The following is a 14028-nucleotide window of genomic DNA, read 5'->3' as shown; positions in this document are numbered from 1 at the left end:
GGTGTTAGAAGCATGGGGAGTAGCTGTGAGCACAGAAGAAAAAGAGGGTAGGTACTTGCTGAAGGGAGGGTGGGCAGGAAGGCGCCCCTCAGAAGTAACCTGGGCCACCCACTCGCATCCTGAGGCACGTTCTTTGGTACGTTCTCTGAGCCCAGGGGTGGCCCAGACAATAGTACAAAATGATCAGCTTATTTTCACTGTCTCTTTACTGCTCTTTCCCAGACACCCAATGTTTAAAATGTCCAGAACTCCAGGGTCTTTTCATTGCCCTCAAAACGTGCCTGTCCTGGACCCTCCATTCCTCCATGGCCTGCCTGTGCCTTACAGCAAGAGTGGCAACGGGTTCCTCTTCCAGATAAACACATCCAGATGAAGATGTCAGTTACAGCCAGCCCTCTTGGCAACAAAGTAGCGTCACCTAATTCAAATGTCCAGGTTTGTAATAAGGCTAGGATAACCTTTATACCAAAAGCTGTCAAGGACAGCATGAGAAAGGGAGACTGGAGACCAGTTTCACCTTGAACATAGATTCCAAATGCCTATTTTAGGGTTAAGCAGAAATATCCCTAAGGGATAAGGGCAATTCAAAATGATAGCAACTTCGTCCAAGTTCCTTTGCTCCGAGTCCATATTTATCGACTGACGCTGGGATTTGAAATACTCTTTCCTAAATGGCCTTACACATTGGGATGAAAGGAACCTGAAAGGCAGCCGGTCAGTTTCTAGGTCATACATATTTCCCACAATAATCAATAAGCTACAATTCTTCTTCATAAAGCAGTTTCTGAAAAGCTACTCTGGGTGATTCAATAAACCAGGGCTTGAAAATCTTTAAGTGAACTGACCAAGCAAGATCTGTACCCAAGACATGTTACATAATTTGTGGGACTCAGTGCAAAATAAAATGCAGTTAAAAATTACTAAGAATTTCAAGACAGTGACAGCAGAGGATTAAAGCAAGCCCAGGCCCTTCTAAGCTTGCAGCTGTATCCAACTGCACAGGTCATGTCCCAGCCCTGTCTGTAGTCCTAACTGACCAAACCCTGGTGACAACCTACTACCAAAGATCTGACAACCTTGGAGCCCAGGCTACACAACCAGAAAAACAGAAGAATCACATGAGCAATCCTTAGTCTGATCAGGGAGAAAACACATTCACCTGATATTCTTTTCACAGTGATATTTACAAACTGGCATGTCAACAAGTACAAAGTAACACACCAGAACGAATGGTCATACAGAAGGACTAAGCACTCACCTCAAACCTCTCTTGCTCCATCCTGTGATGATCCTCAAGTTGCTGTTCCAGATAAGCCAGATTTCGAAATTTCTCTAGATAAATGTCATACTGCTTTTGCAATTCGTCCTCAGTCTTCTCATATTCATCCATAAAGGCTGGCCTAGGAAAACAAAATGACATAAAAACGGAAAGATTAATCAATATACAAATATATAGTAGTTTGAAATTGGTATTCAGAGCTCCAGATTCCGTCCTGGTTTTCTTTGGAAAGCCTTTAATTAGAGAAGGTTCTTCATTCTTGTAACTAAAGCTAATTTCCCCTTTTCTCTTCCCTCCCCACAAAATGAACATACTTTCAATCAAAAATTAAGACATGCTCTTTGTAAAAACTAGAAATAATCCTGAAAGTATTAAGAATAAAATTAAAATTACTCATAATCCCATCACTAGGTATTAGCACTTAATATTTGACATACATCCTTCCAGACTTTTCTATGCATAGATACATACAGAAATGCATTTCTTTTTAACAAACATTAAGTATACTATCTTAAATGAAGCTCTGATGTCTTTTTTCCTCACTCAATATGGCACATATTACAATACAGAGTTAAAGAATAATCATACATTATTATACACATCTCTAAAAATCAATAAATTAAATATATGCATTATCTTAGTTGGGCATAATATTCTGTCTGAATGTTCCAAAATTTAATCAGTCCCCTAAAAAGAGAAATATAGGTTGCTACAAATTAAAGCTAAGTTTTAAAACAATATAAAACTTAAAAATAAAACCATAGCATAAAAACCTGTTTCAACTGGTTTGCTGAATTTTTTTCTCTTATTATTGAGCTTAAAGGGAAAACTTTGTTCTTTTAAAAATATAAACAGATAGGGACTTCCTTGGCAGTCCAGTGGTTAAGACTCCGAGCTCCCAATGCAGGGGGCACGGGTTTGATCCCTGTTCGGGGAACTAAGATCCCGCATGCCACACGGCACAGCCAAAACAATTTTAAAAATAAAAACATAAACAGACAAACTAGAAAATAATTTATAATCTTTTGGACTAGAGGAAAACACAGAAATTCTTCTATTAAAAATATCTGAGGCTTGTGGAACAAAAACCACATTCACAGAAAGACAGACAAGATGAAAAGGCAGAGGGCTATGTAACAGATGAAGGAACAAGATAATGATAGTGAAGATGATCCAGGACCTCGGAAAAAGAATGGAGGCAAAGATCGAGAAGGTGCAAGAAATGTTTAAAAAAGACCTAGAAGAATTAAAGAACAAACAAACAGAGATGAACAATACAATAACTGAAATGAAAACTAAACTAGAAGGAATCAATAGCAGAATAACTGAGGTAGAAGAACGGATAAGTGACCTGGAACACAGAATGTTGGAATTCACTGCTGTGGAACAGAATAAAGAAAAAAGAATGAAAAGAAATGAAGACAGCCTAAGAGACCTCTCGGACAACATTAAACGCAACAACATTCGCATTATAGGGGTCCCAGAAGGAGAAGAGAGAGAGAAAGGACCAGAGAAAATATTTGAAGAGATTATAGTCGAAAACTTCCCTAACATGGGAAAGGAAATAGCCACCCAAGTCCAGGAAGCGCAGCGAGTCCCATACAGGATAAACCTAAGGAGAAACACGCTGAGACACATAGTAATCAAATTGGAAAAAATTAAAGACACAGAAAAATTATTGAAAGCAGCAAGGGAAAAACAACAAATAACATACAAGGGAACTCCCATAAGGTTAACGGCTGATTTCTCAGCAGAAACTCTACAAGCCAGAAGGGACTGGCATGATATACTTAAAGTGATGAAAGGGAAGAACCTACAACCAAGATTACTCTACCCGGCAAGGATCTCATTCAGATTCGATGGAGAAATCAAAAGCTTTACAGACAAGCAAAAGCTAAGAGAATTCAGCACCACCAAACCAGCTCTACAACGAATGATAAAGAAACTTCTCTAAGTGGGAAGCACAAGAGAAGAAAAGGACCTACAAAAACAAACCCAAAGCAATTAAGAAAATGGTCATAGGAACATACATATCGATAATTACCTTAAACGTGAATGGATTAAATGCTCCAACCAAAAGACACAGGCTCGCTGAATGGATACAAAAACAAGACCCATATATATGCTGTCTACAAGAGACCCACTTCAAACCTAGGGATACATACAGATGAAAGTGAGGGGAGGGAAAAAGATATTCCATGCAAATGGAAATCAAAAGAAAGCTGGAGTAGCAATACTCATATCAGATAAAATAGACTTTAAAATAAAGAATGTTACAAGAGACAAGGAAGGACACCACATAATGATCAAGGGATCAATTCAAGAAGAAGATATAACAATTATAAATATATATGCACCTAACATAGGAGCACCTCAATATATAAGGCAACTGCTAACAGCTATAAAAGAGGAAATCGACAGTAACACAGTAATAGTGGGGGACTTTAACACCTCACTTACACCAATGGACAGATCATCCAAACAGAAAATAAATAAGGAAACAGAAGATTTAAATGACACAATAGACCAGATAGATTTAACTGATATTTATAGGACATTCCATCCAAAAACAGCAGATTACACTTTCTTCTCAAGTGCGCACGGAACATTCTCCAGGATAGATCACATCTTGGGTCACAGATCAAGCCTCAGTAAATTTAAGAAAACTGAAATCATATCAAGCAGCTTTTCTGACCACAGCACTATGAGATTAGAAATCAATTACAGGGAAAAAAATGTAAAAAACACAAACACATGGAGGCTAAACAATACATTACTAAATAACAAAGAGATCACTGAAGAAATCAAAGAGGAAATTAAAAAATACCTAGAGACAAAGGACAATGAAAACACGACAATCCAAAACCTATGGGATGCAGCATAAGCAGTTCTAAGAGGGAAGTTTATAGCTATACAAGCTTACCTCAAGAAGCAGCAAACATCTCAAATAAACAATCTAACCTTACACCTAAAGGAACTAGAGAAAGAAGAACAAACAAAACCCAAAGTTAGCAGAAGGAAAGAAATCATGAAGATCAGAGCAGAAATAAATGAAATAGAAACAAAGAAAATAGCAAAGATCAATAAAACTAAAAGCTGGTTCTTTGAGAAGATAAACAAAATTGATAAACCATTAGCCAGACTCATCAAGAAAAAGAGGGAGAGGACTCAAATCAATAAAATTAGATATGAAAAAGGAGAAGTTACAACAGACACCACAGAAATACAAAGCATCCTAAGAGACTACTACAAGCAACTCTATGCCAATAAAATGGACAACCTGGAAGAAATGGACAGATTCTTAGAAAGGTATAACCTTCCAAGACTGAACCAGGAAGAAATAGAAAATATGAACAGACCAATCACAAGTAATGAAATTGAAACTGTGATTAAAAATCTTCCAACAAACAAAAAGTCCAGGACCAGATGGCTTCACAGGTGAATTCTATCAAACATTTAGAGAAGAGCTAACACACATCCTTCTCAAACTCTTCCAAAAAATTGCAGAGGAAGGAACACTCCCAAACTCATTCTATGAGGCCACCATCACCCTGATACCAAAACCAGACAAAGATACTACAAAAAAAGAAAATTACAGACCAATATCACTCATGAATATAGACGCAAAAATCCTCAACAAAATACTAGCAAACAGACACCAACAACACATTAAAAGGATCATAGACCGTGGTCAAGTGGGATTTATCCCAGGGATGCAAGGATTCTTCAATATACGCAAATCAATCAATGTGATACACCATATTAACAAACTGAAGAAGAAAAACCATATGATCATCTCAATAGATGCGGAAAAAGCTTTTGACAAAATTCAACACCCATTTATGATAAAAACTCCCAAGAAAGTGGGCACAGAGGGAACCTACCTCAACATAATAAAGGCCATATACGACAAACCCACAGCAAACATCATTCTCAATGGTGAAAAACTGAAAGCATTTCCTCTAAGATCAGGAACAAGACAAGGATGTCCACGCTCACCATTATTATTCAACATAGTTTTGGAAGTCCTAGCCAAGGCAATCAGAGAAGAAAAAGAAATAAAAGGAATACAAATTGGAAAAGAGGAAGTAAAACTGTCACTGTTTGCAGATGACATGATACTATACTATAGATAGAGAATCCTAAAGATGCCACCAGAAAACTACTAGAGCTAATCAATGAATTTGGTAAAGTTGCAGGATACAAAATTAATGCACAGAAATCTCTTGCATTCCTATACCCTAATGATGAAAAATCTGAAAGAGAAATTAAGAAAACACTTCCATTTACCCCTGCAACAAAAAGAATAAAATACCTAGGAATAAACCTACCTAGGGAGACAAAAGACCTGTATGCAGAAAACTGTAAGACACTGATGAAAGAAATTAAAGATGATACCAACAGATGGAGAGATATACCATGTTCTTGGATTGGAAGAATCAATATTGTGAAAATGACTATACTACCCAAAGCAATCTACAGATTCAATGCGATCCCTATCAAATTACCAATGGCATTTTTTACAGAACTAGAACAAAAAATCTTAAAATTTGTATGGAGACACAAAAGACCCCAAATAGCCAAAGCAGTCTTGAGGGAAAAAAACAGAGCTGGAGGAATCAGACTCCCTGACTTCAGACTATACTACAAAGCTACAGTAATCAAGACAATATGGTACTGGCACAAGAACAGAAATATAGATCAATGGAACAGGACAGAAAGCCCAGAGGTAAACCCACGCACCTATGGTCAACTAATCTATGACAAAGGAGGCAAGGAAATACAATGGAGAAAAGACAGTCTCTTCAATAAGTGGTGCTGGGAAAACTGGACAGCTACATGTAAAAGAATGAAATTAGAACACTCCCTAACACCATACACAAAAATACACTCAAAAAGGATTAGAGACCTAAATGTACGACCGGAGACTATAAAACTCTTAGAGGAAAACATAGGAAGAACACTCTTTGACATAAATCACAGCAAGACCTTTTTTGATCCACCTCCTATAGTAATGGAAATAAAACCAAAAATAAACAAATGGGACCTAATGAAACTTAAAACCTTTTGCACAGCAAAGGAAACCATAAACAAGACGAAAAGACAACCCTCAGAATGGGAGAAAATATTTGTAAACGAATCAATGGACAAAGGATTAATCTCCAAAATATATAAACAGCTCATGCAGCTCAATATTAAAGAAACAAATAACCCAATCCAAAAATGGGCAGAAGACCTAAATAGACATTTCTCCAAAGAAGATATACAGATGGCCAAGAAGCACATGAAAAGCTGCTCAACATCACTAATTATTAGAGAAATGCAAATCAAAACTACAGTGAGTTATCACCTCATACCAGTTAGAATGGGCATCAGCAGAAAATATACAAACAAATGCTGGAGAGGGTGTGGAGAAAAGGGAACCCTCCTGCACTGTTGGTGGGAATGTAAATTGATACAGCCACTATGGAGAACAGTATGGAGGTTCCTTAAAAAACTAAAAATAGAATTACCATATGATCCAGCATTCCCACTACTGGGCATATACCCAGAGAAACCATAATTCAAAAAGACACATGCACCCCAATGTTCATTGCAGCACTACTTACAATAGCCAGGTCATGGAAGCAACCTAAATGCCCATCGACAGACGAATGGATAAAGAAGTTGTGGTACATATATACAATGGAATTCAGCCATAAAAAGGAACGAAATTGAGTCATTTGTTGAGACGTGGATGGATCTAGACACTGTCATACAGAGTGAAGTAAGTCAGAAAGAGAAAAAGAAATATCGTATATTAACGCACGTATGTGGAATCTAGAAAAATGGTACAGATGAACCGGTTTGTAGGGCAGAAGTTGAGACACAGATGTAGAGGACAAACGTATGGACACCAAGGAGGGAAAGCCACGGTGGGGGGGGGGGGGGATGGTGGTGTGATGAATTGGGCGATTGGGATTGACATGTATACGCTGATGTTTATAAAACTGATGACTAATAAGAACCTGCTGTATAAAAAAAATTAAATAAAAAAAACAAAAGATCTGAGGCTTAACAAAAATGAATTTATGCTTGAAAGGCAGAAGTTTTTAATGAGATAAATCTATCTGGTGGCCCTGATCCAGAGGCAGAAGGGGCGTGGGCTTGCCCTTGGCAAGGAGGAAGCCTTGATGCTCCCTTGGTTACTGTCTGCTGCCCCCAGGTGCTGCCTTCCCGCAGATCTCAAGACAGGAGCCAGAGTGTGGGCCAGGCACCAGTGTCCTGAAAAAGCAAGACACATTCAGAGCGAATACAGTAGCTGGAGAAAGGAAGGAGTAAAGAGAGAAAAATAAAGGGAGAATGAAAAGGGAGGAAGGGCAACACAGAAACAAAGCAAAGAAAGGAGGGTACAAAGTGAGAGAAAAAGGGAGGGCGCAAGAAAGAGGTGTGGTGGGGGAAGTGGGGGCTCCAAGAAAATGTGAGGCACACACTTGAAAGGGAAAGTCAGAAGAAGGATGAATTACCAGTGAGGAATTATAAAACTCTAAAATCTACTCAAACCTAGAAATGGGAGTATGTTTCTGTTTCCACCTAATTTATGGCAAGACACAGATCTGAGGAGCCAGGCCTTGTATAACTTTCGCCATCTGGATTTACTTACTTTGCCTTGCGTTCCCAGAAGCTATAAAAGCTAGAAGGGCGGTTCAAGAACTAAGCAGTTTTCCAGGCATATTGAAAGCAGTAAAGAGAATGAGTTTAGCAGTGTGCCTGTTAAAAACACACGTACATTCTGCAGCAGAGACATCTTTATGCCGGGCTTTTCCCACTGCTTGAAAGGTTAATATCACTGACGATGTATTCCCTCAGTCTGCTTTAACTTGCAGAGACAGCGTTCTACTCACTCTTCAGGTGTTCATATCTACCTGACACTCTGCAGAGTCTGGAGTCGCTTCCGATTTCTTTCCAGCTCTAATTTCCTCTTGTCAATTTTGGCTTCTAGGTTAGCTTCATCAGAGGCCACATTATTGAGCAGGTCTTTCGTCTTCTGAACCTGCACCTACATTTAACAGGAAATGAAGGAGACAAATGTGCCAATAAGGACCACGACCTGACTCTTGGAAGAGCAGGACTTCTCAACCTCTCAAGCCCAGCAACACCTCACTAAACAGAATCAAGGGGAAGCAAACAGAGCAAACCCTCCCTCAAGCCATCACTCGTTTAACCAACTATTTCCAGGAGGAACATCACATAGGCCTAGAAAGAATCATCTACTTTTTTTTTCCATGAGAAGGTGTTTCCGAAGAGGGACCCAAAACCTCCTGCCACCTCACTTGTTTAGATGGTTACACGTCACTCTGAAGGGTTGGTTTGCCTTCATTTACATAGTTCAGGCTACTCCCCAGCTACAAATAACTGACTTATAGAATACATGCACACACAAGCTTTATCTTAGCTTTACTTAGAAGGGAACAAAAAGAAACGCCGCCTGGTCCCAGCTCTAATGCGCTGCCTGCTGGGACTGAGAGAAGGTTCCTCTCCCCCTCCCAGGCAGCTGAACCGCAGACTGAACTAAACAGAGAAACCACTCCATTATGAGAAAGTGGCTCCCTGGGTGGCTCCGGTGTGATCCAGCCTTGGGGAGGGAGCCTGGGCAGCAGTGTGACACAGGCCCCTGGGCAAGGGGGCAGCGTGAAGGGGAAGAGAGATCACTGGTGAAAACCATAGGCCTCCCCATCCTCCCGTAAGAGCAAGTTCATCTGAGGCAGGGCTAGTCTGAGTAAATGCACTGTCTTCACTCGTGTTGTCTGGGAAGCGGGCCAGGTCAAGGCCTATGGCTCAGAGCTGCAATCTGCTGCCCTAGGAATGACATCTGCAACACAACCAGCCAAGTGTAGAACTGCTCCCCGCGCCCCCAGGCTGGGACTATCCAACTCTGCTGTTAAGTTCCAGATTGCCAAGGTGGGGTCCTCCCCTCCAGGACTTTACACATGTGTAGGCCCATGAAGGTTTACTGACTGTTTACCTGCAGGGCTCTGAAACACTATGCGGTCCACAAAGAAATCAGCTAAGGAGCCCAGACACGCTGCACGACTCTCAGAGACAGTGCATATTTGGAAGCAGTCACTTTTATCAACACTTTATGGCTTAATTTTTTTTGTCTAAGTACACTAACCATTTCGAAGACGCTTTCATGAAGATTAATCATATCACTAACTATTGATTTGCTGCAAGTACTTTAAAAACCCCAGCAGAGATGTGAGTTCACTCTCAGAGGAAGACAAGGTGGGTCTCCTTTCTGAACAGACAACTCAGGTTGATGGCAACTATTTCTCTGAATCAAAGTCAGATTAAAACCTAGTGAATCTATCTGACCTCAAAAATAAAGATTTTTAAAAAGGGTCTGTTCCTCAAAAAAGACAAATGTGATAAATACAAAAAATTTTCTCTAGCTTTCTGAAATAAATGGCCTATATTTCATAACCCCTTTTAAGTATCCATGTTGTTGTTTCGTTTCTGTTTTTAGAATTATCAAATATCATGTATATTTTCCAGCAACGAAAAGATATCTTAAGAGGTGTTCACCAAGAAATGAACTGTGCCTTCATTTGGTTGTTCCATTTTTAATATTGACTTAGTGCTAAAGGCACATTCATGCCATGCTAACCTGATTCAGCCAGAACACTGACAAGCACAAAAGTATTATCATTAGTTTTTTTTCTAATTTAGAAACAATCAGGAACTTACAAACAGCTGAAGTGTAATACAAAACATTTTTTCCTCAACTAGGTGAGAATGAGCTGCTGACCTGATGCTCCATCACTTCTAAATACTTTAATGTGTATTTCCTGCGAATAAGGCCTTTCTCCTAAATAACCACAACACAATCATCAAGACAGGAAATGAACTCTTGACGCACCACCCCCATCCAACCCTCAGACCCACTGCCCCATGAAGTCCTTAACAGCAGATGGGAGTGACCCCTGGTATTCAGTCATCAGGTCTCCTTAGCCTCCTTCAGTCTGGAATGGCTCCTCAACCTCTCCTGGATGTTCATGACAGGAACATGAACTTTTCACTGTTGAAGAGTAGGGGCCGGGGAATTCACAGAATGCCCCTCAATTTGCCTTTGTCTGATTAGCTTCAGATTACACATCCCTAGCAGGAATAGCACAGATATCACTGAACCCTGCATCCCATCAGGCAGGCATAATTCTGGTTTGCTCCATCACTGGTGATATTCCTTTGATTACTGGATTAAGAGGGTGTCTGTCAGGCTTTTCCTATGACGTTACTCCTTTCCTCTCTGTAATTAATAAGTATTTTGTAGGGAGCTACTTTGAAACTATGTGAAAAACCTGCTCTTCATCAGTTTTCAATGTATTCATTTATCAGTGAGAACTCAAGATCTCCCATTTCATTCAATGGTCTATAATCCATTACTATAATTCATTCATTTTGATGCTTATCCTGTCCCTGGTGTGGCCAGGGGAAGCTGGCTTCTGTGTCCTTCTGACACTCTTTGAGCACTTCCTTGCTTTCTGGCACAAGAAGATCTTGTACTTTCTTGTCCCAGCTTTGGAATCAGTCATCCCTCCCGAAGAGCCCTGCTTCATTTTAGTGGAGAATGGCATTTAGAAGCCAAGATCTGGGTGCTAGGTATGCTCAGAGCTAAGGAGTGTATGAATGTGTATGTGGGTGTGCATGTGTATGTACATAAATATACTACATACATATGCTACACATACATACACACAACAGAATTTATTCCTATATCTATCTACATATTGAAATGCATGCATTTAACCAACGCCTCCTATTTCAGGGTTCAATCTAATTTTCTCCCTTTTCATATCTGTAACTCCATTCTCCAACAGTGAGAACGCTGGCTTCCATTATCTTTAATATATTTACTTATTTGATCAACCTGCCTGTATGTAACCATCTCCCATCTCGGCTACCCTGCACGTCTCACCCTGCTGAGGCTCTGACTCTCTGTGCTGGGCTGCGCAGGGAGTATTACTGTTTTATGATAAGAATACTATAAAAACCAATCTTAGAGTTTTGTACAACTCACAGCAAATTTTTGTTTTATAACTATTCCTAATTTACGTAAGGCCCCCCTGTCTGTGTCTACTGAATAAAATGAATCTCTAATAATGACTGAATACCTACTATGTGCCACGCACTGTCATAATGAATGCTCACAAGGACCCTATGTGGTGGGCACTGCCATTCCTCCCATTTTATAGATGCGGAAAGTGAGGCACAGAGAAGTTAAGTAACTTGCCTAAAATCACACAGAGGGATTCAAACCCAAGTAGTCTGAGTCCCCCACACTTTCTGCTTTCCAAATGAATGATTTAGGTGAGATAAGCAAATAACAACTGATCATGGGTAAGTAGTAAAGGATGACGATCATTCTATTTATACAGTGCTGTTTAAAGTTAAGAAAACCTGGAAATCATTTAAACGCCCAGCAGTGAGGAACTGGTTAAATCAAGTATGAAGAGTCCATAAAGTAGAGTATTTACTAAAATTACTGCAGAATTTAAGAGAATTATTAAATTAATAAAACTGGCAAAATTTTAGCAACAGGAGAAATTGTTCATATTTGTAATGAGGAGAAAAATAACAGTAAGTCACCAACTATTCTAGAATGTGCTCTAAATTTTTCACCTCCCCACTAACCTGTCCTTTCTTTGTTATGAGGCCTGGCTTGTTCTGTCCTGTAGAGCCAGGAACTGTTTCCCAGTCCCAGGCACAAAAACATTAAATAAAAGCGAAGTAATCTTACCAAAATATCTTTTATTGCAATTCTCATCACTTTTTCAGTCTCATTTATTTCCAGAGGTCTGGCAATTGCTTCTGTTCTCAGTTCCTATGGGAAACAATGAAGCGAAATTATTTTTTCAGAAGACGAATTCGCAAGACCAATTCCCCTGTCTAGATATGGCTTATGGACTGGTTCTCAAAAGCTTCATTACTGTGTGGGTCTCTGATGCAAAAGCACTCCCACCATCACCTCCTCCAGTGTCTTCTGTAATCCTCTGGCCAGCCTGGCCTCTCTCCAGTGCTCAAGGTCCCCCTCTCCAGCCACAGGCCCTCTGTACCCTAACACCATGGGAACCTGAACTCACCATCCAGAATCTTTTCTCCCAAATTTGCTTCTTTTACTTGCATTCCATTCAGGTGACCCCAAACCAAATGCAGCTCAACTTGCTGTCTGAACCCCCTGCCAGCCTGTACAATCTTCTTTGTGATCACGTCCCTCTAAGTTGCGTATCACTGACAACTGTAACTAATGAGAAGAATCAGCTCGGCCCTGCCCCTAGCACTAACCACTAACCATCAAGGGAGGCATCTGTGCCTATCATATCAGTACTGGAAATTTCCGAGACATGGGACTTCATTGCGGATGCAGTTATGGGGTTCCTGGAGCACTTTATCAAATCCTGTCTTGTGCTTCCTTTATTCCACAGTGTACATTACCTCCCCCACAGTGGAAAACTATTGAGGGCAGGGACCGTGACTTACTCAAGGACACAGAGCACAGTGCCTTCCTTGCCTGTGGTTGGTGTTGGTCCTCAATGAATATTTGTTGAGTGTATGAAAAACATATATTGGATAGGGGATCTTCCCCAGATCATGACTGTATACAGAATTTGAGAAGTCCTACATTCAGGGTCTCTTGGCTTCCATGGCAACAGTTTGGCCTCTGATTGCTCCATCAATTCATTACAGGACAGTGCTAAAAGAGCCCCCAGGGGAATCCTGGTGAGCCTCACAATGAAGCCAGGGCTCTGCTGGCAAATAGCAAGTGACCAGCTCCTGTCTCTGGGACTGTGAGGAACACGTGTAGAACATGTGCACTATTGCACTATAAACAGAAAACATGGAAAGCCGGGAGCTGCCTCACTGCTTATCTAAATTAGCTGTCAGACATTATGTCAGGTTTGTTCTGCCAACTACACTTCACCAGGTGGCAATATATCAAGAGCAGGGATGGTGAGCTAGCACCAAGTCCCCCGCTTCCAGTCTGTTCCTAGTGCAGAAATGAAAAATGCCATTACACTGTAGCAGCAATGCCAGAACACATGCAAGGCAGTGAGAGAGCAGTCATGGATGATACACCTGATGGGAACGGAATGGACTAAGTGCATTTAATTCAAAAACATTAGATGTGAGCATGTATGCTTCAAATGCCATAAATCCTCACAGGTAAGAATTAAACAGTACTCCATTTCTTCTCCAACCAGTAGGTCCCCAAATCTGCTGCTCGTTGGAATCACCTGGAGATCTTTAAAAATCTGGCTCTCACCCCCAAACATTTTGATCCACTGGTATGGGGGATGACCTGGATGTCGGGTGATTTAAAAAGCTCTATAGGAGCTCCAAGGGTGTTTTAGGAACCCACTCTTCAACAGCTCCTTAAACACAGTGGACAGAGCATCCTCCTTGACTGGCATGGTCTAGAATAAGGACTGCAAGTAAGTTTCAACTGTAACATCAACTTCAAATGATTGGTAGTGACTGCCTAAATTAATGACTGGTTCCCAAACTCTGCTGTATGTTAGAACCACCCAGAAGACTTAAAACTCCCAGTGCCCAAGTCACATTTCATACCAATGACATTAGCATGGAAGCCAGACATCAGTAGTTTGTAAAGATCCCCAGGTGATTCCACTGGGCAACAAGATTTGGGAACCACAGGCTCAGAAGAGCATTTTGTTGGGAAGAATGCCAAGGCTGAGTGTACCGGGGGAAAG

The 14028-nt window shown here is 40.5% G+C and overlaps 1 protein-coding gene across 7 annotated transcripts in view; it reads right to left on the bottom strand.

Annotated features, from left to right (window-relative positions):
- The window catches only part of CLUAP1 (clusterin associated protein 1), a 53395-nt gene that overhangs the window by 18506 nt on the left and 20861 nt on the right, over positions 1 to 14028 (bottom strand). For all 7 annotated transcript variants that reach the window (XM_036825361.1, XM_036825364.1, XM_036825362.1 and 4 more), the window contains 3 exons: positions 12057 to 12140; positions 8185 to 8318; positions 1259 to 1400 (listed from right to left, as the gene is read on the bottom strand). In XM_036825361.1, coding sequence (XP_036681256.1) covers positions 1259 to 1400; positions 8185 to 8318; positions 12057 to 12140 — 360 coding nt within the window. The remainder of the gene's footprint in view (positions 1 to 1258; positions 1401 to 8184; positions 8319 to 12056; positions 12141 to 14028) is intronic.

Source organism: Balaenoptera musculus, chromosome 15, assembly GCF_009873245.2.
Source record: "Balaenoptera musculus isolate JJ_BM4_2016_0621 chromosome 15, mBalMus1.pri.v3, whole genome shotgun sequence".
Classification (NCBI taxonomy): Eukaryota; Metazoa; Chordata; class Mammalia; order Artiodactyla; family Balaenopteridae; genus Balaenoptera; species Balaenoptera musculus.
The sequence above is the reverse complement of the archived record's forward strand: the minus strand, read 5'-3'. Positions and strand labels throughout refer to the sequence as shown.